At 37.8% G+C, this 24790-nt stretch overlaps 2 protein-coding genes across 7 annotated transcripts in view; one reads left to right on the top strand and one right to left on the bottom strand.

Annotated features, from left to right (window-relative positions):
- The window catches only part of CIB3 (calcium and integrin binding family member 3), a 37902-nt gene extending 36687 nt beyond the window's left edge, over window positions 1-1215 (top strand). For all 4 annotated transcript variants that reach the window (XR_012472058.1, XR_012472056.1, XR_012472055.1 and 1 more), the window contains one exon: window positions 849-1215. The gene's annotated coding sequence lies outside the window, so the exon portion shown is untranslated. The remainder of the gene's footprint in view (window positions 1-848) is intronic.
- The window catches only part of HSH2D (hematopoietic SH2 domain containing), a 29012-nt gene extending 4736 nt beyond the window's left edge, over window positions 1-24276 (bottom strand). The window contains exons 1-5 of one of the 3 annotated variants that reach the window (XM_074204365.1): window positions 24048-24276; window positions 10740-10875; window positions 8197-8286; window positions 4559-4724; window positions 899-1018 (exon numbers count right to left, since the gene is read on the bottom strand). In XM_074204365.1, the coding sequence (XP_074060466.1) occupies window positions 899-1018; window positions 4559-4724; window positions 8197-8286; window positions 10740-10849 (486 nt within the window). In that variant the 5' untranslated portion in view covers window positions 10850-10875; window positions 24048-24276. The remainder of the gene's footprint in view (window positions 1-898; window positions 1019-4558; window positions 4725-8196; window positions 8287-10739; window positions 10876-24047) is intronic. The other 2 variants (XM_074204366.1, XM_074204367.1) reach the window with 2 other exon arrangements.
- Between the last annotated feature and the right edge of the window lie 514 nt (window positions 24277-24790).

Here is a 24790-nt window from a genome sequence, read left to right as displayed (position 1 = left end):
AAATAGAGTTAAGTGACTTTTCTAGGTTCACACAACTAGTAAATGTCTATGGTTGGATCTGAACTCAGTTTTTTTTTGCAGGGCAATGGGGTTAAATGGTTTACCCAAGGCCACACAGCTAGGTAATTATTAAGTGTCTGAGACCAGATTTGAACTCAGGTACTCCTGACTCCAGGGCTGGTGCTCTATCCACTGCACCACCTAGCCTCCCCTGAACTCAGTTCTTCTTGACTCTAGGTCTGTGCTTTATCTACTACATCACCTAGTTGCCTATATATTTGTTTAGTCCTCTGTAAAACCTCATAGCACTATATCAGTGCTAACGTTATTTTTTGGAGGTTATTCTGTCATTCAATGTGTTAGAGATCTCTTCCTATTTTATATCTTCTACAAATTGGCCTATACTTTCTTCCAAATCATTGATAGCAATGTTCATAGGACCACAGAGTTAGGATAGGTGGGTACTTCATTTGAACCCATATCTTTAACTTTCATTATGTTTTTCAGTGTTCCATTGACTGGAATAGGACCAAAAATAAATGATCTAGATGGGTATAAACCAAGAACACTAGGTAGGAATTGGCAGAGAGAAACATTATTTTGGATGTGTGGAATAGTTTTTTTTCCCTCCAGGGCAATCAGTGACTTGCCCAAAGTCCCACAGCTAGTTAGGTCAGACCCCGTAGTCTCTGAAGACTCTCTCAGTTCTGAGATTCTGAGATTTTTCATTCATTTGGGACCATCCTCCAGGTTGATGTTGGTTCACTGATTGTGGATCTTTCAATCTAGTTGTTCCTGAACTTTCCTAACTATCACTTGAATCATTTTTCTCTGTCTTCTCTATATAGTTATTGAAGGAGCCAATGCTGCAGGACATTCCTGAGGAAAGATGTCTTACAGTGTAGGGAAGAGATGGGCTAGACTTGGGCTTGTAGGAAGATGAACTGTCCACTGCTCCGGTTTTTTCATCCACTGCCATGTTGGAGTAAAGGGAGGTATCCTCACTGTTCTCATTCTCCTGGAAAGAAAAAAAAACATGCCTTTCCATTCCTTCAATATGAGATTTTGTGAAAGATGTAAGCTCCTTGAAAGTAGGGGCAGTTTCATTTTTGTGTTTGTCTCACAGTAATTGTCAGAGTGTTTAATAAAGACTAGTTTTAAATTAAAATTAAGTTTAATTAAATTAAATCTTTATTGGTAGGTTATTATGTACTATATAAGGCACATGAAGGAATAATAATGCAAAAATGACATGTTTCTTTGCCTTCAAGGTCCACCAATTGAACATATTAACACGGACCAAGTAAATAATGCTAATAGCTAGCACTTTGAGGTTTGTGAAATATTTTATGTAGATCATCTTATTTGACCCTCAAGATAACCCTAGGATGTAGATGATGTTATTATCTCTATTTTACAGAAGAAGAAACTGAGACCCAGAGTGGTAAAGTGATTTATTCAGTGATTCACACAGCTATTAAATGTCTGAGGCAGGATCATATTCAGTTCTTCCTGACTCCATGTCCACAAAGAAACTTAGATGAAAAGACAGGGAATTGAGACCAGAACTTATTTAGGAGATAAATCTAAAGGGGTTTTGTATGTAAGGCAACTAAAGCATGAATCATAAGATTCTGAAACATAGAACCATAGAATCTTAAAATACAAAGCATAGTGCATTTCTAATCAGAGTCTCAAAGTGACCACATAAGGAGATCTTAGGGTCCTTGTTAACTCATTAATCAGCAATTATTAAGCTCTTCCTCTATATCAGGTAAGCACCAAAGATACCAAAAAAGGGCAAAAATACAGCCTTTGCCTTCAAGGAGCTCATATTCTGATGGAAGAGACATATATGAGAGTAACTGGATATTTATCAGATGGAAACAGAGTAGATGCAAGGTAATATCTCAGCGGGCAAGTAATAGGAGGTGTGGGAGGGAGGTTAGAAAGACCTGAAGCAGGTGGGATTTGAGCTGAGACTTGAAGGAGGACAGGGAACCTAAGAAGTGAATGGAAGGAGAAAGTTCATTCCAGAGGAAGGCACTGAGTTGAAAGAATAGAGTGTTATGTTAGAGCCTCAACAAGAAGTTCATTATCATTGGTTGATAAAGTAGAGGGGAATAGAATATAAGAACACTGAGAAGGAAAGAAAAAGACCAGGTTATGAGGGATTTAAATGCCTAGGTATCATATATTTGGGGGCAATGAGGTGGTATAGTGTATAGAGTGCTGACCCTGGAGTCAGGAAGACCTGAGTTCAAATCTAGCCTAAGATATTTACTACCTAGGTAAGCCTGGGCAAGTCGCTTAACCCTATTTGCCTCAGTTTTCTCACCTATAAAAAACAAGCCAAGGAAGGAAATGGCAAGCCACTCCATTTATTTTTTTGGTTTAAAAACCCCCCAAATGGGGTCATGAAGAATTAAACACAACTAAAATGACTCAACTACTCCTGTATCTTTTCCATGGGGTCATCACTAAAATGACCCAGCATCTTATAGTATATCCTGGAGGTAAGAGGAGTCATCAGAGTTTTAGAATAGAGGATGATATGATCAAGCCCATGTTTTAGAAGAATCACTTTGCTAGTGAGTCAAGTATGGATTAGAGAAGGGAGAGACATAAGGCAGGGAGACCAAATGGAAAGGTAACATTAAGTGCTTAAGCATATATTATTTATTGTATTTCTATGTAAGATTGATTATGATTTTAGTTAAATTAAGAGAATGGCTATTAAATCTTTTTTTTTTTAAAGGGAGAACCAGGGAAATGGCTTGTCAGAAAACATTACAACATATCTCAAGTAAACCATTCTAGGGGCTTAGTGGCTCAACTGGTGGGGTACCAACTTGTAGTGGGTTCCACAGTTAGGGCAATGCTGTGTCTTGCCTTTGTGAAGTCAGAACCAGATGCCTGCACTCTTCATGGATATAACCCACTATTCACTTGTCAGTGATGGAAAGGACCAGGTTGGGCTCCTCCTCAGTACTTGGAGCTGCCTTTGGGGCTAGCATATTGTATGGATCCAAATCATTCCTTGTAGCCATTGTAGTCTCTCTCTTCAAGCCAATAACCTGCTCCTCATAAGAAGGGATACTGCCTTTGCTGGACATAGAGTGAGCAGTTGCCAGAGCCAGGCCAGAGACTCCCAAGGTCTGGACTGCCAGAGCTGTGGGGCCCTGCAATAACCTTCTATTAAATCTTTAAAATGCTGATGGGAAGCATTGACCTTGAAACCTTCCAAGAGGCCTTTCATATTAACATGTACTTTAAAACTTGGGACACCATTCCTTGATATATCTGTGCGTGATTCACCTCTCCTAGGAGGTAAATGAGTGAGCTGAAAATAAATGAGTAAGGGGTGGCTAGGTGGCACAGTGGATAGAGCACTGGCCCTGGAGTCAGGAGTACCTGAGTTCAAATCCAGCCTCAGACACTTAATAATTACCTAGCTGTGTGGCCTTGGGCAAGCCACTTAACCCCATTGCCTTGCAAAAAAAAAAGAGTCTCCTTCGATGGGAGGAATTTTCTGAAGATGTCATGAATCATGGATCTAAGGGGAAGACATCTGGAAACTGAGAGAAGATTGGGTATGAGCCAATGCTCATGAATGACAAGGTAGGATGTTTTTAGAAGAGCTATCACACCTGTCTGGAGAAAAACTGTTGGAGCCCTGAACTGGAGGACATACAATAGAAATATTAAAATGGTGACTGGTGACTGTCAGAAATAAACAAAGGAGACCAATGGAAAGACTCAAATGATCTACATTTGATCTCTTGCATAGTCTGAAATCACAGAATCTTGATAGCACAATTTTAGACTATTTGTAAAGATCAGAGAAGAGTTTGACAGGGCAAAATCCATGGTGATGACACTTTAGCATGAAGAAAAGAAACTCTCCCAGATAGTGCTGTATACATATGGATGGTCCAGAAATTAGTAAAGGGAAAAATGAAGGCAGGAGAGGTTGGGCTATCTATTCTCAGTAAACTCTGGACTGCTTGATGATAGGAAACCATTAAACTATCAAGCTTCACTTGACTTGAGAGAGGGGAAACAACAGATTTGATATGATGAAATGCCAGAGATAGTGGTATTATATGGAGGAAATCTTGATTGCCTTGAAAAAAGACTACAAGAGAGAAAAATAACTTATAAAACATCTATTCAATGAGAAAGGCAGTACTCAAAGAGACTAATACAATAAATTAATGATTTCATACCAATTTGGAAGGACTCTAGTCAAATGGTTTAGGGATCTGTGCTTGGTCCTTTGCTGTTTAACAATTTTTTTTTTAATGATTTAGAAGAAAAAAATGTATCAAATTTGAAGCTGACCCAAGACTGGGAAGGAGAGCTATGATATTGTATGGTAGAGTCAGCATTTGAAGAGCTCTTGACAGGCTACAACATTGGGCTGAATTCTACTTGTAGGCTATTTTTCATGCTTCTGGCTTCTGGGAAGGGATATCCCTGGGCAATTCCACCTATCTGATAGTGAGGTGGCAAAGGCTCCCTGCAAGGCTCCTTCCTAGAGCTCTCTCCTCCTCACCTGGCCACATGGCAGAGTTAGCAGTTCCTGGAAGGGCTGGAAGGGAGTTTTCTGGTAGAAGCTCACCAGGTCCACTAATGTTGGATGAACATCCTTTTCTCCAGGGACCACCAAGCAGCCATTTAGCAGAAGCTTAATCATGAAGTGGCGGCAACAGTCCTTGGCTCTGAGAGAAAGAGACCATGAGTCAGTTCCAAGTTTCTGTGTGTGGAGGGTCACTGGGGAGAAGTAGCTATCTCAGAGTTCAGGACTGAGAATAGGAATGGGAAATCAGACTCTTCTGAATCCAAATCTGGGAGATGAGAGAGGATTGGTCTTCTTCTCCTCAGAGAATGTATCAAAATTATCCTGCCTTGATCACAGGCCTGGCATCTCTGTAGTCCAGGCAGATTGCTGTTGTTGTTTGTCCTTTATTCTCAAAGAGGACTATGACATTAGAGAGGTCATGCCATGATATACAAGTGAATTGGAATTTAAATGTGGGAAGGCTGTGCAAAGTCATCAACCTCACTTTCTCCTCTGTAACCATCTGGGTCCAGTGATCAAAAATGGAACAGGAGGACTGGAGATGGTCCTGGTTACAGTGGGAGTTTTTGGCCTTTTTAATCTAAGATTTTTTTCAAGTCTCAATTTGACCAAGGCAAGGTCCATTTAATGATTAAGGCTGGGTAAAAAATGAAGCAGAGAATGGTCTTTTTTACCTAGTTTGAAAAAATCATTATGGGAGGGGAATATCCTCTGGGAATAGAAATAATTGCTATTTACATTCACTCTGAGCCGAACAGAGCCCAGATAATGGGCAAGTTACCAATCATTGTTGCTGTTTGTCCTTCTCTAGGCAATGGGTAATATGGGCAAGTAACTTGCTCAAGGTCACATGGCAAAGTAAATATTAAGAGTCTAAGGTTGAATTTGAACTCTGATCCTCCTGACTCCAGGGTCCTTGCCATATCCACTGTACTACCTAGCTGCCCTTGTACTTCCTTCTTGAAGAGAACCAAGACTTCAGGTAGATGATGTCGTGAACAAGCAGGTGAACTAGATTTGAATGGGCAGGTGCTGTGCTAAAGCCACCAGCCTCACTTTCTCCTTTGAATCCAGTGATCAGATCTGGATCACATCAAATAGAGATGACCCTGTATTCAAGGCAATCAGGATTAAGAGACTTGCCCAGGGTCACCTAGCTATCAAATGTTGAGTGTCTAAGGCTAGATTTGAGCTCAGTTCCACTTGACTCCAGGACTAGTATTCTATCCACCATGTAACCTAACTGCCTGTGGTCAATCAATGAGTGTTAGAGTAGAAGAAGAGGCAAAAGATAAAGTCCAGAAGGGAGGAAGGTCTGGGAAGGCAGATTTCCTAATGAAAAAGGCTGTTTTATTAACCAATCAAAATCAGTGACAGTTCTATGAATCAGAACCCAGTTCTTTATTTTTTAAATTTATTTTATATTTTATTTTATTTTATTTTATTTTATTAAGTTTTGCAAGGCAAATAGGGTTAAGTGGCTTGCCCAAGGCCACACAGCTAGGTAATTATTAAGTGTCTGAGTTCGGATTTGAACTCAGGTACTCCTGACTCCAGATCTGGTGCCCTATCCACTGCGCCACCTAGCTGCCCCTCAGTTCTTTATTTTTTAAAAATAATTTCTATAGAGCTGGACCTGAGGAGAAGGGCTTTTCTGAAACAATTATCAGCATAAACTTCAAGGAAATCAAGACTGTCCATCAAGTACTTGATTATAAATAATTAAAGTTTGAAATTTGTGTTCTTATCTATTCACTAAAGCAGATCCCTGGAGAGGGAAACCATTCTAGCACCTCTGCCAAGAAAAGCCCAGATGGGATCATGGAGAGTTGGACACAACTGAATTGATGGATCACAAAATGGCTCTATTAGTTACTCCTATAACTTTATAAAATCAAGATATCCTTTCATCATTACCAGTCTTCCACAGATGTTGTCATTCTATTATTAGACTGTGAATTTATCTAACTCCTGAAATCATAGGAGTGATAGACTCAGGGTATAGAATGGGGGAAATAATTTTTAGATATGGACAAAGCAGAATTTGTTTTGCTTGATTATGCTTATTTATTATGAGTTTCCTTTTTCTTTTTTAAATGAGAGGGGGACATTAGGAGGGAAAGAAAATAGTTTGAAAAAATAAAGTTAAAAAGCCCCTCTGCCCCCCCAAAACACCAAACCAAAATAAACAAAGAATATAAGCTTCTTGAGGGCAGGGACTTTTTTGCATTTGTATTTGTATCTTTGGCACACAGCACAGAGTTGAGCAGGCTCAGTCATTCATTGAAAATTTTGTTCAGTCTTTAGTTGGAATTACTTGGATGCTGCAGAGTTCTGATGCCCTTTATGTGGCAGCGATCTGAAGAATTTTCATTCAGGATAGCATGGTTTTTCACTTGAAGGGGAGAAGAGAATGAGCTTTTAATAACACCTACTATGTACTAGGGTCTGTGTTAAGTACATTGATAATATGATTTTGTTTGATCCTTAAGGTAAGACGGTGACCTCTGAACAACTTCAAAACCTTTATTATACATGTTTGAGCCCCTAATGGAAAGAGACTTTCCCTCCAAGAAGGAAGATTTGATTTTTCTTTCCTGTTTTTATTTTTTTGTTTTTACTTTATTGTGTTTGTATTTGAGAAGACCTTTGCAAGCACCAAGGCAAGCACCCATGAGAGAAATACTATGTATGTCTGTTAAATTGTGGAACCATGTCTTTGGAGGCCAGTGAACTCTCTAGAGGCATGGACTCTCAGGGAAGAATGTTCATTTCAATTAATCAATTAGTAAACATTTATTAAGCACCCACTACTGACTAGGCACTGTGATAGGTGCTGGGAATACAAAAAGAGGCAGAATTTCTGTGTTGTTTAAAAAGTTGATCACATGAACTTTAATGAGACTTTCTTCATTTGAATAGGTCCAGAAATTTACACACATAATTTAAAGTTTTAATTTCATAACTAATTCAGACTAGGTTCTTTCATATGCAAATATGAGAAATTAAAAGGATTTGTTCCTGGCCTACCTCTCCCTTCTATCCCTTCTTTAGGAGAATATGTCAAACTCAGCCTTTTTTTTTTTTTTTAATGGGTTTGTAAGCATCTAGTTTGTGAAGTGGATAGAGCACTTGATTTGGAATAATTTGGAAGACTTCTCTTAATGAGTTCAATTCCAATTTCAGAGATACTAGATGTGTGACCTTGGGCAAATCACTTCACCCTGTTTGCTTCAGTTTTTCATCTGTAAAAAGATTTGGAGAAAGAAATGGCAAGCCACTTTGGGATCTTTGCCAGAAAAATCCTAAATTCAGCAACAAAGAATGTTATACAACTGAAAATAATTGAAAATATTGCAGAATGAGAGATCATAAATTTTAAACTGGGAAAGGTCTTACAAGTCATTTAATTTAGTCCAAGCTCCTCATTTTACAAACAGGAGAAATGAGGTCAATAAGGATTAAATGGCTTTGCCAAAATCACATAGATTATAAATGAAAGAACTGGGATTTGAATTCAGGTCTTTGGATTCAAACTAGATACTGTCAGTTTATTATTTAGCGCAGTGGGTTTGGAAGGGACAGATCTCCTTCCAGTTTTGTCTACTTACCTGTAGGAAAGTGTGTAGCCCACATGTCTCTGGCTGGCACGTACTAGGAAACATCCCAGAGGTTTCTTCTGGAGCAAATTTTCAGCAGCTCTAAAACAATATATATATACAAGCTTGAAATGATGCCAAGGCAGATCCCAGGACTCAAACCTTTGTCTACCCATTTAGAGATCACCTCCCCTCTCCCAACCCTGGGAAAATTTCCAAATAATTCTCCATGGAGGACAGCACCTTCCCTCTCCTCATTAAAAAAATTTTGCCAACTTAGGTTTCCTCCAAATCCCCCTTCCTGCCCCACTCCAAGGCTCCTTCATCTCTAAATTATATGGAACTTCAGAGATCATTAAGTCTAGCCCTGGTCAATTCTGGAATCTCCTATTCATCATGCAAAACAACTGATCAAGCAATCTCTATTGGAAAAACTATGATGACAGAACTCACTACCTCATTGTATTGTTGGGAAGTTTGAATTGTGAGAAAGTTCTATCAGTTATCCGTCCATCTGCAACCTCCCTTATGTGACCCTTTATGCAAGCAGTCTAATTGGGGGCAGTTGATTAGTTTGTTTCCTTTTCTTTAGGCTAAGCATCCCTGTCACCCTCCCTCATTGCCTTAGGCTGGGTTATTACTTGACAGGATATAGGAGTTGATATTTCTGCTCAGATCCAGGTTGTATCAGATGCTTATTGGGGGGGGGGGGTCCCCTTCTAGCTTTGAGGCTCTGCTTATATAATATTCTGTAGCAGCTGCTAGTTTAATGGCTCTAAGACTCAGAGCCACCTCATGATTCTATCACTTTTCAGGACTTGGAATATGACAGGACATGTGCATGTGCAGGAGGATAACAACATATTGTAAGGAAAGGCACTTTGAAAATTCTGCTGTTCAAAAGTATCTCTTATTTTTGGGTGATCACAGTACTTGAAATTCTATTATTACGCTTCTGGTTATGGCATTTCATGTCTTTATTAAGTTGTATAACTGTAGCCTCAGAGAGAGGGACACTTAGCATGATATTAATTTATTAGGTTAGACTTAGCAGAGAACAGAGTTCTAAAGTTCTAAGTATTGATGAGAATGATAGGGAAGGGGAAGATACAGTGTGAGGAAGTTTGCTCTGGAATGTATGTCTGAATAGAGCTGATAAGGGAGAAATGATGCTAAGGAAGGTTTACAGAGAATATCTGATAATTGGACCATTGGACCATGTGGTGACTTATAATGCCTACTTCAGTTAACCCTAGAGAATTTGTTATTTGCCCTTCATTTCAAAGGGGACTAATGGCACCAAGAAGAATGTGAAGTCTTGACTTTTGAGTGAATTATATTTAAGTGAGGTAGAGTTGCACAGAGTCATTAGTCTCACTCTCTCTCTCCCAGAGGCATCAAAGTTCAGTGGCAGGACAAAAGTCAGTATGACTATTAATGGCTTGAATGTAATGGATGACCTTGGTGTCTTTGATGTCTTTCCAAGCTGTAAGCACAGCACCTACTTCAGTTATTTTCATGGCTGTTGGAACAAATGGTTCTCATCTGCCCATTCCACTAGGAGAAATCTTCATGTGTTTGAGGTAGATAGCCTCCAGTCTCAGCAGAGTTTGAGATCTGAGGGTAATGACCCTCAAACTAGTTTAGTCCATCTGCCAAGATAGTATACTGGAATGTGACCATTGCATGTTACAGATTCTTGAAATCACAGGTGAGAGTTGAGTGACAGTTAGACACCAAATATGGATAAGCACCCTAATGAGCAGCAGTGATGCAAACACTCTTCCAAAGGATTTAATTCCTAGGTAGTTCCCACTGGCAAAAGTTCAGTAATTCGGTTTATGGAGGCTTAAGCATCTAAGTTTCATAATGGAGAGAGAGTTAGAGTCAAATAGACCCAAGTTTAAATTCTGCTTCAGCTACTTATTAGCCCTGTGAATCTTTGGCAAGTCAATTAACTTCTCTGTTTCTCACTTTGCTCATTTGCAAAATAGGAATCTTAATGGTGCTTACCTCATAGGGTTGTGAGGATCAAGTAACAACAATTGGGTTTATATAGCTTTTTAAGGCTTAGAAAGCACTTTCTATATGTTAACTCATTTGAGACTCCCCAGTTACCTTGTAAATGATCACTATTTTACACATGGGAAAACTGAGACACAGAGAGGTTAAGTGACTTTCCTTAGGTTACCCTGCTAGTAAGTATCTGAGGCAGGATTTGAACTCAGAGCTTCCTGACTCCAAATTCTGTGTTCATTTATATAGTAAGCACTTTGGAAACTTTAAGGTACTATAGAAATATTAGCTATTTTCATTATTTATTGCAATTCTTCCTGGGGCTCTCTTCTATGCATGGAAAGGGAAAAGTTCGATGGCATTCTAGCAGAGACCTGGAGCTAGGAGTAGTAACATAGACTCATACAGGCTTATACTTCTGCCTTTCTCCACTGATTGGATACCCAGAATTTCTAGTTGCCTGCTTTCTCTGACTCTGGAAAGATGGAGGGGGTCCTTTGCTTGCCCCACTCTGCTGACACTAGGGGAAGAGAACTCACTCTCTGGATATGTCTCCATAGTACCATTTGGGGATCTCATCTTGATTCAGCCAGCTGGTCAGAGTTTCTCCAATCCTGTCCACATGAGAAGAAAGTGATGATGCCTGCATTTTGTCTTTTGTGTTCTACTGATCACCTATTATAAGGGGAATGAAAGGTAAAATCTGATCAATGAAGGTTATGCTTCCTTCTGAGCTTGAATCTTGCATTCATGAAAAATTTGGTGAATATAACAGTACTAACTTCAGGCATCTGGGGAATATCCAATTGCAAACTCTTTTTTGTTTATGTATTTAATCAACAGACATTTTATTTATTTATTTATTATTTGTTTGTTTGTTTTGCAAGGCAATAGCCAAGGCCATACAGCTAGGTAATTATTAAGTATGTGAGGTCAAATTTGGACTCAGGTTCTCCTGACAGGGCCGGTGTTTTATCCACTGCGCCACCTAGCCACCCCTCAACAGACATTTTATGAAGGATCTAGTATATTCAAGACTCTGGCAGAAATAAAACTAAATGAATCATGATGCCTACAGAGCTCACATTTAACAAAATGTTAAAGAATGTTAAGGGGGTTTGCCTATTTGACAAAGGAGGGGGAAAAAAAAAAACAAATGAACAAATACTAAAGAGTTGGGCCTTTGACCTAGAACTGAAAGCACTGAGTTCCACAGATTAGCTTTTTACAAAATGTTCCTGGTACAAAGAGAGTGCTTAATAATGCTTAGTGAGGAATCGTCTTTGGTAACATCAGAAGTTAGCTTGTGTCAAGGTCTTTACAACAAGGGTCTTTGACTCTCCTGAAAGCACAGAGGCTAGCAAAAAACTGAATAGAAGACAGACTTGATTTAATTCAGCAGAAACACAAAACAGAAAGAACTTTATGTCTAAGTATATAAACCATCAAAACAATCTCTTTTCTTCTATAGTGGACCTTCCCCTTCCCCAGGGAAGTATATAGTCCTCCAGACTTTAGAGTACTAACCCAGGACTGAGGATTCAAGACAAAAGGAAAATGCAGGATATTGTTAGGCAAATGTGACCTTTTCAGTCTTGTGCTTGTCAAAGAGTTGGACTCTTTCTCTCAAATATGTATTCACTGAACAAGTGGAGGATAAAGGGCCAAATTTTTCTTTTGTTTGTTTGTGGATTCTTGGCTCTAGTACCTTTTAGGTCAAAACCTCTTCTATTTAGTCCAAGAGCTTGCACTTGTCCATGAACTACTTCTCTTTAAGACTCTGAATGTAGGAGTTTGGCATTGTTCAGAGACTTGTTTTTCCTTCTAGGTGACTTGTTCCAGACATTTAGTGTTGTCTGGAAACTTCTCCATAGTGTTCAGGAAGCTTAGTCTTGGAATATCTCAACTTGTCCAATAACTCTGCCAACTTCTAATGCTTTACCAAGTAACAATTTACTCTGGATAACTCATATTTATATGACTTCAGACCTAGTCCAGGAATTCTTTGTTTCACCACTGTTATGAGTCACTGCTTTTACTGGGGACACATGGCTCCTTCCTTTCTGACTCTGAAAAAGTTGGAGGAACCCAGGGGACCATGGTCAAGTCTCTCTGTAAAGTCTCTTTATCAACATCTCTCTTCTCTGGCTCCTTCCTTTTTTCTTCCTATCTGTCTCTCTCTTTTTTTAAAAAATAATTTTCCTTTTATTTTTAAATGGAAAATAAATACATTTTTTTATTTTTCCAATTACATGTTATGAAAGTTTTTCAACATTCATCCACGTACATATTTATAAGTTACATATTTTTCTGTCATCCTCCCTTCCTACCCCCTTCCCCTCAGCTGGCAAACTATTTAGTAAGAATTGTAATTGTACAATTAACATGTTTACATAGTGGTTTAACATGTTTACATAGTAGTCATTTTGTATAGAAGGAATTAGGACTAAGGGAAAAGAAGAAAACCATGGGATAGGAAGGAAAAATATAACAGTAGTTTTAAAAAAAGTGAACATTGTATCCATTCAGATTCTGAGAGTTTTTTGGTTTTTTTTTTTTAATCTGGTTGTCAATGGTGTTGTCCTTAATAATTCTCCCAGGGTTGTTCTAAAACTCTGAACTGCTGAGAGGAATTGCATCCATCATAGTCGATCAAGTCACAATGTTGTTAATAAGGTGTTCAGTGATCTCTTCTACCTGTCTCTTTTCAAATGATCACCACAAGCATCCAAAAAGAAGCAATTTAAATACAAAAGAAGGACTATCAGAATTACACAGGATTTATCAGACTCAAGTTTAAAGGATCTGAGAGAGTCTGAATTATATTATTTCAGAGGGCAATTGAATTACAACCAGAAATTTACTACCCTGCAAAATTCAGCATATTCTGCCAGGAGAACAGATGGATGGATATTCAATGAAATAGAGGACTTCCAAAATTTCTTGATGAAAAGACCAGAACTAAACTGAGAATTCAATCTTCAAATACAAGACTCCAGAGAGGCATAAAAAAGGGAAAGGGGATGGGGGGAAAAACACAACCAAATGTTAATCAAGAACATTAAATTGTATATAACCCTGGAAGTGAAGATAACACTTATTCTTGAGAATTATATTTCTCTTAGGACAGTTAAAGGGTTGAACATAGTTGAAGATACTGTACTTAGAAGCTAGGAGTCAGGGGGTCCTGAGTTCAAATCAAGCCTTAGACACTTAATAATCATTACCTAGCTGTGTGACCTTGGGCAAGTCACTTAACCCCATTGCCTTGCAAAAAAACAAAAAAAGAACAAAACAAAACAGAAAATAGGGGCATGGTTCTTGGTTCTTTCTCATTATCCAAGAAAATTAAAATGACATCACTATGTTTGAGACAAATTACAATGTGTCTGACTGTGGCTGATCAGACCAATATAAATTCAGAATGCTCTACCATGGGTCAGGCACAGTCCAAGTGAACACTTGGGGTGTTAACTTTAAACTTTTTTATCTCATATCTCCTTTGAGATACTTTTGAGCCAATTTTACCTTGCTCATAGAGCTCATCATATTCTCTGCTGAGAGCAGCTGGGTGAGCCTGTGCCAGTGTCTCCCCTGCCTTACAATCCATGTTAAAGTTCTTAAGAGAGACCTTCAGGGTGTCCCAGTACTTAGAGAACTTAGAGATTCTATACATAATGAGATCAGAAATGACTTGACTTTATTAGATACTTAGAGGTTTATAGTGCAATGGGGCAGAGGGTGGAATCCTACTTAGAAGGATTGGATATAAAGTGATTAGGAAGTGATCTTATCTTAATCCATACTTTTTTTAAAAGAGAGTTTTAGATGATTGGAGTACTAAAGGGACAGTGGCAGAGAGTGTCCTCCATACTTTGGTTGGGGGTTGTGTTTGCAATACTTTAGAGACTGAGGGAGAGAGACTGTCATGAAAACATCATGAAGAGATATGCTTTGCTTGAAGCTTTGACTACAATTGGAGGAAGTATGTTAGAGTACAAATGGTTCATGAAATGATTTGACTTTACATGGTACTTTGGCTCATGAGGATTGTGTGTCCATGGAGGGTACTTGAAAAGAGGGTAAGGTATAAAGTGATTATAATTTGATGTGAAAAAAATAAAATGATCAGTATCATCTCCACTAACCACCATCATCTAGAGTTGACAAACATCAACAAGGACAAAAGTTTCTTTGTATACAGAAGAGAAAAGGAGGATTTTACATGACACTATGAATCTCTATTACCACAGCTCATTTTTAAAGCCTATTTTTAAAAAAATAAAGTTTATATTAAATTTATCATGGTAGTTTCAACATGGTCATGTTCTGTCTCCTGAACTTCTTTGTGTTTTTTGTGTATTATTATTACTAATTATTTTTATTATTATTATTATTATTATGATTGTTAGTCTCTCCCTGTCTCCTATGGTTAACCTTCAACTAAAAAAAAAGTCTCTGCTTCTTACAAATCAATCAATTAAAGCACCCAGTATGTGCCAAACCTTGACAGAGTACAGAGAATGAAATGATCCCCATTCTTAAGGAGTATACATTCTAATGAAGAAAATGATTAAAGTTACATTAAAAATATAGACAGCATAAATACATACTAATGTATGCAAAATATATGTGTGTAAAGTGAAGGTCTGTAGTGTATAAAAGATGAAAGGCTGAAAGTTGAAAGCTTTTAAATACCAAACATTCCCCACCCTAAAATTAATGGAAGAATTATCTTAATTCCTCAGCAATGTTTTCATTTCATTTCCTGTTCAGCTCACTCTTTAAAAAAAAAACAAACAAAACTTTTTTTCTAATATATATTTTTATGTTTTTCATTAAATATTTCCCAATTACATGTAAAAAATTAGCATTCATTTAAAATTTTTTTTGATTTCCAAATTCTTCCCCTTCTGCATGTTCCTCCCTCCTCTTTGAGAAGTCAAGTAAATTGTTATCAATTGAACATGTGAAGTCATGTAAAACATTTCCATATTAGCCATGTTATTAAGGGAAAAAACCCACAGATTAAAAAAAAGAAAAATATAGTAAAAAAGTATGCTTCAATCTACATCATCAGTTCTCTTTTTGAAGATCGATAGTATTTTCCATCATGGGTGTTTTGGAATTGTCTTGGATCATTGTCTTCATCATTCACAGTTGATCACTGTTACAATATTTCTGCTACTCTATAATGATCTGGTTTTGCATCAATTCATATAGATACTCTCAGTTTTTTCTCTGAAACCAGCTCCCTTGTTATATATATAAATATATAGCACAGTAGTATTCCATCACAATCATATACTGCAACTTGTTTATCAGTTGCCCATTTGATGGGCATTCCCTCAATTTCCAATTCTTTTCATACAAATAAATCCCCCCCCCCCCCCCTTGAGATGATACAGATCCAGCAGTGGTATCTTTGGATCAAAAGGTATGCACAGTTTTATAACCTTTTGGGTATAGCTCTAAATTGCTTCCAGAGTGGTTGGATCAGTTCATAACTCCACCAACAATGCATTAGTGTACCTGTTTTTCCAAATCCCCTCTAACATTTGCCATTTTTCTGTCATATTGGCCAATCCTATAGGTGTGAGGTGGTACCTCAGAGTTGTTCTTTTAAAAAAATATTATTTTCCCAATTATGTGAAAAGACGATAATGATGATGATGATGATGATGATGATGATGATGTGTGTGTGTGTGGGGGGGGCAATGGGGTTAAGTGACTTGCCCAAAGTCACATGGCTAGTAAGTATCATATGTCTGAGGCAAATTTGAACTCAGGTCCTCCTGACTCCAGGGTCTATCCATTGTGCCACTTAGGCCTCAGAAAGACAATTCATTCATGTAAAATTTTCTTCTTCCTATCCTACCATCCCCCACCTCAAGATAGTCAATAATCTGATACAGGTTATACATGTACAATCATGCTACACATATTCCATTTTAGTCATTTTGAAAGAAGGATTAGAATAAAAAGGGAAAAACCTTGAATTGGAAAAAGCAAAAAAAAAAAAAACCTTAAAAGGTAAAAACAGTATGCTTTGATCTGCATTCAGATTCCATAGTTCTTTCTCTGGAAGTGAATGACATTTTCTAATTCTGGTCTTTTAGAATTGTCTTTGCTGTATTTCTAAGAAAAGCTAAGTCTGTCATAGTTGATCACACAGTATTGCTGTTAAGGTTTAAAAATGTTCTGGTTCTGCTCACTTCACTCTATCAATTTCCAAGTTTTCCTGAAATCTGCCTGCTCATCATTTCTTAGAGAGCAATAATTTTCCATTATATCCATGTACCACAGCTTGTTCAGTTGATGACTCAGACTTGTTTTGATGGACATTAAGAGTACTCTTTTCATTTGACTATTGATTCAGCTTACTCTTTGTACTGTACAGGTAGGTGATAGACTAGAAAATAATGAATTTTCCCAATGATGAGTCTCCTGGGGAAGGAAGACATGATGAAGTTCAAAAGCAGTGTAGCTGGGGGGAAATGGAGGCAATAGGAAGCCACTAGAATTGGTTAAGTAGGGGAGTCACACGGTCATATCACCACTGAAGGAAAATTATTTTGGCAGCTACATGTGTAACATGGACTACAATGGGGAATAGAATTAAGTATAGTCAAATGATTAAAGTTAAGCAAACAGATCCAGACAATGGTCATGTCTAAAAATATACTTCTTTTTTTCACTTCTAATCTATCACCATCTCCCAAGGGACAAGAAACAGGTTTCCTCATCAGGTTTCTGTTTTGTTATTGCATATATCAGAGCTCTCAAGTCAAGTTCTCTATAAAGTTGAAGCAAGGCATCATAAGAGAGATAGTAAGTGGTGTGTGCCAAGTAAGCCACTGCTTCCATCTCCCCTTACACATTCAAGGAGATGGCTCAGGACTCTGAATCCAAAAGTCCTAGCAGGACCTTCCAAACCACTTAATCTGCTTCTAATCTGAGCCCCCACCCCCCAAAGCCAATAACTACAGGAACAAACCATGTGAAGAAAGGAATCACTATCTTCAATACAATTTATATCAACCATTGACCAAGTGACCAACTGCCATTGATGATCAGGAAAAGCTCAGCAGCCCAAGAAATAATAGCACTCCTAAGATACCAGCCCTATTTCCAGATTGCCCCCTCCAGGGTAGTCACTTCTTTGGAAAAGGTGAAAATCAATCCTTTCACAATTGCTGAACAACTGCAACCCACAGGAAACCCACAGTTAAACTGAAGCAGCAAAACTGTGGGAGAGACAGGAAATAGCATGTGCCAGGTGGATAAAATCATCACCTCCCTTTACCCTGATGGAAACAACCCAGAGCCCCGAGACCAATCTTGACAGCTCTTAAAGCCACCTCATTTACCACAGCTATTGAAGATCTAGAAAGTTCTCAAACACAGTCTTTGATACCATTAGATGAATGCCAGAAATATATACATACATACATATATATATATATATATGTAGAATTTTAAAGAAAATACATTCCCATTCACTTTGCTGCTGTTGTACCCTGAGGACCAGGGCTTTCCATCTAATTTGCAGTTGAAACCCATGTGTTGCCCCTCCTCATTAGACTACAACTCCTTGATTGCAGAAACAGTCTGCTTTTTTCTATTTGTAGCCCCAGTTCTTTGCATATAATAAAGAGTTTAAGAAATGCTTTTTTAAAATTCATTCAAGTTTTTCACAGTTTTCTTTTACATTATTATAATCATTATTTAATTGTTCTGCTGGTTCTGCTCACTTCACTTAGTATCATTTCATAGATGTCTCAGATATCTATATTCATTTTTTTCATTACTTATAACACAAATATTCATTATATTCATATACCACAATGTGTTCAGCCATCCCATAACTGATGAATACCTCCTCACTTTATAAGTCTTTGCCATAATAAAAAGTGATGATATTAATATTTTTGTTTATATAGATCTTTCTTTGATTTCTCTGGTGATAGACCTAGTATTGGTATCACTAGATGAAAGGGTATGCACAGCTAAGTGACTTTGTATAGTTCCAAATTGCTTTCAGAATGGGTGAATCAATTCATAGTTCTATCATCAGTGTATCAGTTTACCCTTTTCACCAAAGTTCTTTCAATTATTATCATTTTCCTTTTTTTTATCTTCTTTGCTAAGTTAAACTTCAGAGTTATTTTGGTTTGTATTTTCACATCTTCCTTTTAAGCTAAATCCAAGGCACTAGCTCATGTGTATGATTAGTCATGATTCAATCAATCATCCTCAAATGTGGCATTAATGGATTTGTTTATACCTCATATCAAGCAAAGGAGCATCAAAGTCAGGATGAAGGTTTCAACTTTTAATCCTATAATACTGATGAGCAAGAGGATAATCTTAACTGAATTCTTGCTAGACTTCAACCTCTATTCAAATTAAGAAGATGTAAAGTCTATGAGTGGAATACATATGAGATCAGAGAAAGAGGGAGATCCCTTCTAGATGGGAGAAATCAAAGAAGGTTTTATGGGAAAGATGGATTTTGAACTAGTCCTTGAGGATACAAAGGATGATAACAGGTACAGATGAGGAAGAAGGACATTCCAGACAGAGGGATGTCTGAGGCACTGAAGCAGACAGTACATCTGTCTTGTCTTCTCAACAGAAAACTCTCTAAGGTCAACAGTCTTCTTTTATTCCATCTATTCCTTCCATGATTTCTCAACTAATAGGTTTCACTAGCAAGAACCTATTGTCTTGACGAGGTGATAGGAAAAAAAAACAACTTATGCCTCTTTTATTTGAGGAAAAGGTGGATGTTTTGGACAAGCCCAAAGTGTAGATTGACAAGAATGATATAAATAGAATAAAAACATATCTTCCAAATTCCTGATTCGAGACCTCTGGTGTTCTATATTTCTTGTATACAATGTGTGCTTAATGAATGTTTGTGAATTGAATTGAACTGAAACTTGAAGAGGAAAGATCCATAAGCTCTTTTTTAGTCTTCCTCTGAAGGACATTTTCCTGAGCTAGAGTGGGGAGGGGACACTGACCTAGAGAGTCAATGCTGCTGTTCAGAATAGAATATCACCTCAGAAAGTTTCATAGAAGCACAGAACATCAAAGCTGAAAGAGAATGCAGAAATCATTTGGCCCAATTTATAGAGGAAGAGGAACTCCATCTATAAATGTTGATCTCATGAGAGTGAGATGAAGATCAAGCGTTCGAAGGAGATTAAAGAACTAAGAGTTTAGGAAATTTGAGGAGGTATCACCATGAATGTTGAATTCCCTAAATGAAAGGGCAGCAAATGGGGAGGCAAGGAAGACACTTGAGAAAAGGAGAATATCTGGAGGTTAGTAGACAGCAGTCACCATAATATGAATTGGATGATAGCCAAGAGAATGCTAAGTGATTAGAGTATGGAAGTGGTAATAGGGAGCAAGGAGTATTTCAACATCTCTTCTGGGATGAATGTTGAAGGTGGTTTGGGGAAGTGTGAGTGAAGGTATAGCTTGTGGTAGAGAAGATGGCTGATGATGCAACATCATCTGGGGAAGCTAGGTCTTTGTGGATATTGGAAGGTGAAATTAGAAGCATGAAAGAAAGAGGAAAATGAATGGAAGTTTGTTAGTTATAGGCAGGAATTTGAAAGGGCACAGTGAAAGCAGCAGCACAAATTTGAGTAGGATATAGAAGGGATGGGGTTGAGGAGAATGGGGATAAGACAGTGGGTAATGGTAGTTAGGGAAGTGGAACAAAGGAGAGAAAACAAATGAAGATATAGAAGAATTTTGAAGTGTGAAGAAGAGGGAACTAGCAATAAATGATTTCAATATTACCAGAGTTTATGTCATATTATGTTATAATATTTATAGTAGGAGGTGAAAGTATCTTTTGAGGGATTGTGAGATGACACTGGGAATTTCAGATTTGGAGTAGCCACTGAGGGTGAGATATAGAAAAATTAAGGAAGAAGAAGAAAATTATTATATAGCAAGGGGGGCTAGGTGGCACAGTGGATAGAGCACCGGCCCTGGAGTCAGGAGTACCTGAGTTCAAATGTGACCTCAGACACTTAATAAATACCTAGCTGAGTGGCCTTGGGCAAGCCACTTAACCCCATTTGCCTTGCAAAAAAAAAACTAAAAAGAAAAAAAAAAGAAGAAAATTATATAGCAGCGAGGACCTCCTACAGCTTAGAGAACACAAGTTTGTAATGAATTCAGATGGCATGGTTTTATGATTTCTTCCATTCTTGGAATTCAGCAGCATAGTAGTAGGAAAAGAGGAGTGTTATTGAGGGTGACTGAGTTGAGGACTGTCAAGGAGTGAATGATGGCCAAGGGAAATAGGAGTAGAAGGCAATGAATTGGTTATCCTTAAGGACAAGAGAAAGTCCAAAGTAGAGGTGATGGATTTGAAGAATAAGAAGGATAGAGGAATGGAAATTATGATGAAGAAAAGGATTTAGGAAGAGGGGAAACTAAGGGGGAAATGGAAGGTTTGAAAATGATAATCAAAGGGGAATTTCAAGAGTTCAGTTTTTGGAGGTACAGTTATGAGTGATGGTGAGTATTAAACTATAATAATCCTAAAGTTAATTGATGAACACTGTCTCAGTCTCTCTGCCCTGCCCTCCAAATCCTCATGCGGGTACCTTCCTTCTGAGATTACCTCCAATTTAGCTTCTGAGATTACCTCTAAATCCTCATACTGGTACTTCCTTCTGAGATTCCTCCAACTAAGCTAAATTGGAGGAATCTCTGTGTACTTATATAATTGCTTTTGAGTCTTCTTCATTTGATGATGAGCTTTATGAGGATAAGGATTAGGTTTTTTTACCTTTTATAATATCTCTAATACTTAGAACAGTGCCTGTCCCAGAGGAGGCACTTAATACATGCTGGTTAACTTAAATTGACTTGAAGGAAGAGTTAAGTCATAGAAATAGAGAAAATTAATAAACTGGGAGTTCACGGTATTCAGAGGGACATCAATGTATATATTCAGGCCTTCAATAACTCACATTTAGCTGCATTTTAAAGTTTATAAAGAATTTTCTTCCCTCTAATTATATAAGGCAAGTTGTGTAAGTATTCTTCCCATTTTACAGATTAGAAAACTAAGACTAATATATTTAACATAATCATATATGCATATATGTATAATTCTATATAACACAATATATAATACTATATATATATATAAAACACAATTATACAAACATACATACATAACCTATATTAGTTTGCTTTCTGTTAAAGGAAGGAAAGAAAAATGTGGAGCTCAAAATTTTACCAAAAAATGATTGTTGAGAAAACAAAGGCTGAGGGGCAAAATTATGCAATTAGTAACTGAAATAGGATTCAAACCAAGGCTCCATCAATATGCCACACTCAGTGGGTTAATGCAAGTATGAAGAAAAGGATCAAGGTAAAAGGAGAAACTATAAGCTAGCTACTGTACTTCTACAGGAAAGAAGGACTGTAGATTACAGTAGAAAAGATCTAGACAGTGATAAAGATGCCAATTCTCATTCCTGAATGAACCTCAAAGGAAGAGTGTCTGTTTAGTGGTGGTGACAAGAAGGAGGGCCTGGGAGGCAGCAGTGGGAGATAAGGAGGGTGCTGACAGTTCCTCTAAGCCCAGTGTATTGGGAGGCCTGAGAGAAGAAGCCATCTGCCCTGGAGGTAGTTGGTGCAGGGATAAAACTGACCTTGGAGTCAGGAGAACAGAAGTTCAAATTCAGCCTCAGACACTTGACATTAGCTGTGTGACATTGGGTAAGTCATTTGACCCTGACTGCCTTGCATCTAGAATGATCTCCAGTCATCCTGATTCATATCTGGCCATTGGACCCAGATAGTTCTGGAGGAGAAAGTGAAACTGGTGACTATTAGCACAGCTCTTCCTCATTCAAAACCAATATGCCTGTTAGGACATCACCTCCCATGATGTCTTGGTCTTCTTCCAGAACAAAGGGCAAACATCATCAGTGGCTAGGAATGCAAGACAGTGGAAAGAGGTCTAGGAAATTCAGTGAAAGGAGGAAGCAAAGCAAACAGGGACTGGGGAAGATGCATATGGGATACAGGGAGAAAAAGTCGAGTTGGGGTGCTCCTTTCCCTTCTCTCCCTGCCTCCACATCTATTGACCCTGAATCACAAGGATTCAGGAATCAGAAGGTGTAAATTAGGCAACCATAGAGCATCCTGGGGAAGAGTCAGCTGATCAGTGCCCTCCACCTTCCAGGAGTCTGGAATGATGGAGGGAGAACAGGATTTGTATGACTGACAGTTCTCCAAATGCCAGGAATCTTGTGTTCAAATCTGGCCTCAGACACTTACTAGCTGTGAGATCCTGGATGAGAAATTGACTTCTTTATGCCTCAGTTTCTTCATCTGTAAAAATGGTGATAATAATCTGTCTCAGGGTTGTTGGTAAGGATCAAATGAGAAAATATTTGTCAAGTGCTTTGCAAACCCTAAAGTGATATATAAATGCTAATATTGTTATTTATAGGATCATAGATTTAGAGCTAGAAGGGAACTTAGAAGTTATTTAATTCAAATCCAACACCACCTTCTTTCCTTTCCTCCCCCCACCTTCCTATTTTATAGAGGGGAAAATAAACCATAGAGGTGATGACTTGTCAAGCTTCCACAACAGGTAATTAGCAGAGTTAGGATGTGAAACCAGGCCTTTTGACTTAATCTAGTCTAGGAGCAGAATTAGCATTGGACTACTAGTTTCTCTCCCTTCCCACCCACCACATATAGTATTTCACATTTATTATTATTGCATTTCCTCTGAGTTAAATTTAACCAAATCTTCTTGTTGAGATATCGATTCTTTTATCAAACATGATAACTATTCCCCCAAACTTTATATGATTTACTAATTTGATAAGCATGATTCTTTACCTTCCTCCTAGGTATTATGATAAAAATATTGAGCAGAACAGGGCTAAGGATAAATATAACAATGATACTTAGAGAAAAGGTGAGATAAAAGAAACAAGCATATATTCAAAACCTATGATATATCAGGTCCTGGGTTAAGCATTTTACAAATATTATGTTATTTGATCCTAGTGGGTACTGTTCCCCATTTTGCAGATGAAAAAACAGACTGAGAGAGGCAGAGTGACTTGGCCAGGGTTGAATAGCTAGTAAGTGTCTGAGGCAGGATTTGAACTCAGGTGCTCTGGACTTGATATTCTGTATATTGTGTCCCCTGTGAACCAAGGGACACTCCATTAGAGACTCCTATTAAGCCTAATTCTAGTATCATTGATTTAGAACTGGAAGGAACCTAAGAGGTTATCTAGCCTAACCCCCCTATCAAGCTATTTGCCGACGTTCTTTGACTTTGATTATCTAAGCAGTTCTGAATTCACTCAAATTTACTATAGGCCAGCTTAAGTCTTTGTGTCTTCCAGTTCAGTCCAACCCGAGTCAACAAGAACTTATTAAATCCCTACCACTTATGGAAAACTAGAAAAGTCTAGAAAATTAGACTGCATAGATGCTCAGTTTTATAAAGGCAAAATGAAAAACTATCATTGTTCTCTTATATGCTAATTGGGGGGTGGATCAATGGGGAAATATTCTTTTCTACAAGGTTAAGATTATCATGAGAAATTTGATCATATTCTTTCCTGAAATTTAGGAATGTCATTTTTTATAACTTTCCACTGGTCTGTTTGTCTAATAATCCTATCAAAAGAAAATTGTTTGCTATGAATTGTTTTCATTGAACTCATGCTATTGCTTTTTGTGATTCCTGCTTCCCTGTTGAAATCATCATAAACCATCCTTTTGATTAGATATTCTAGAATTTTGTTAGAAATGGTAGTCAAACTTACCTTCCTTTTGTCTGAAGAAACACACTTTCTTCTTTTAGGATTTTCACTTTCTCAAATGTGGATCAACTTCCTGGATGCCAGCCCTGATAGCCCAGGTTATTTGCCAGTAGGCTAGAATGGAAGATGTAAAATGGTATGAGTTTTCTCAAGCCCAAACTGATATGATTTCAAGTAGGCCTAGAAGACATGCGTGAAATTCAATCTCTCTCCATTTGACACTGTATTTCAGTTTTCGACCTGCAATGGTAAGTTTCAGTTCAGTGTTCATACGTCACAGATGGGCAGGGTCCAGAACAGGTGCACCTGTGATTCAGGGAAGTAAGTACACCTGTTCTGGACTCTGCCCATCTGTGACGAAAAAAAAAAAGAATGATATAATGACAGTTCCAGAATGAGAGCTTTTTTTGGGGCAGGGATCTAATACCATAACAGGCCTATAATAAATGCATGTTGATCTATTAAAAAATCAGAGGACTTTATAGATGGAAGAAACCATAAAGATTATTTGATTCTGCCAAAATTCAATCAGAAAGTTAATGAGAGGCCTGGGTCTGACTAGTCGAGTAATCTTTCTGCTTCATCATTAGTCTCTGTTGCATTGTAAGCAAGGTACTCTGATTAAATGATATATGCAAGCTCTGAAAATTCTAGTTGCAAGCTCAGTAGTCTACCTAACAGACAGACCCCTTTTTAAGGAAACTTATTTATTGACAGATCTACAAAAAATATACTTAAAACAGTTT

This window comes from Macrotis lagotis, chromosome X (assembly GCF_037893015.1).
Source record: "Macrotis lagotis isolate mMagLag1 chromosome X, bilby.v1.9.chrom.fasta, whole genome shotgun sequence".
Classification (NCBI taxonomy): domain Eukaryota; kingdom Metazoa; phylum Chordata; class Mammalia; order Peramelemorphia; family Peramelidae; genus Macrotis; species Macrotis lagotis.
Note: the sequence above shows the minus strand (reverse complement) of the source record. Positions and strands in the feature narration are given on the sequence as shown.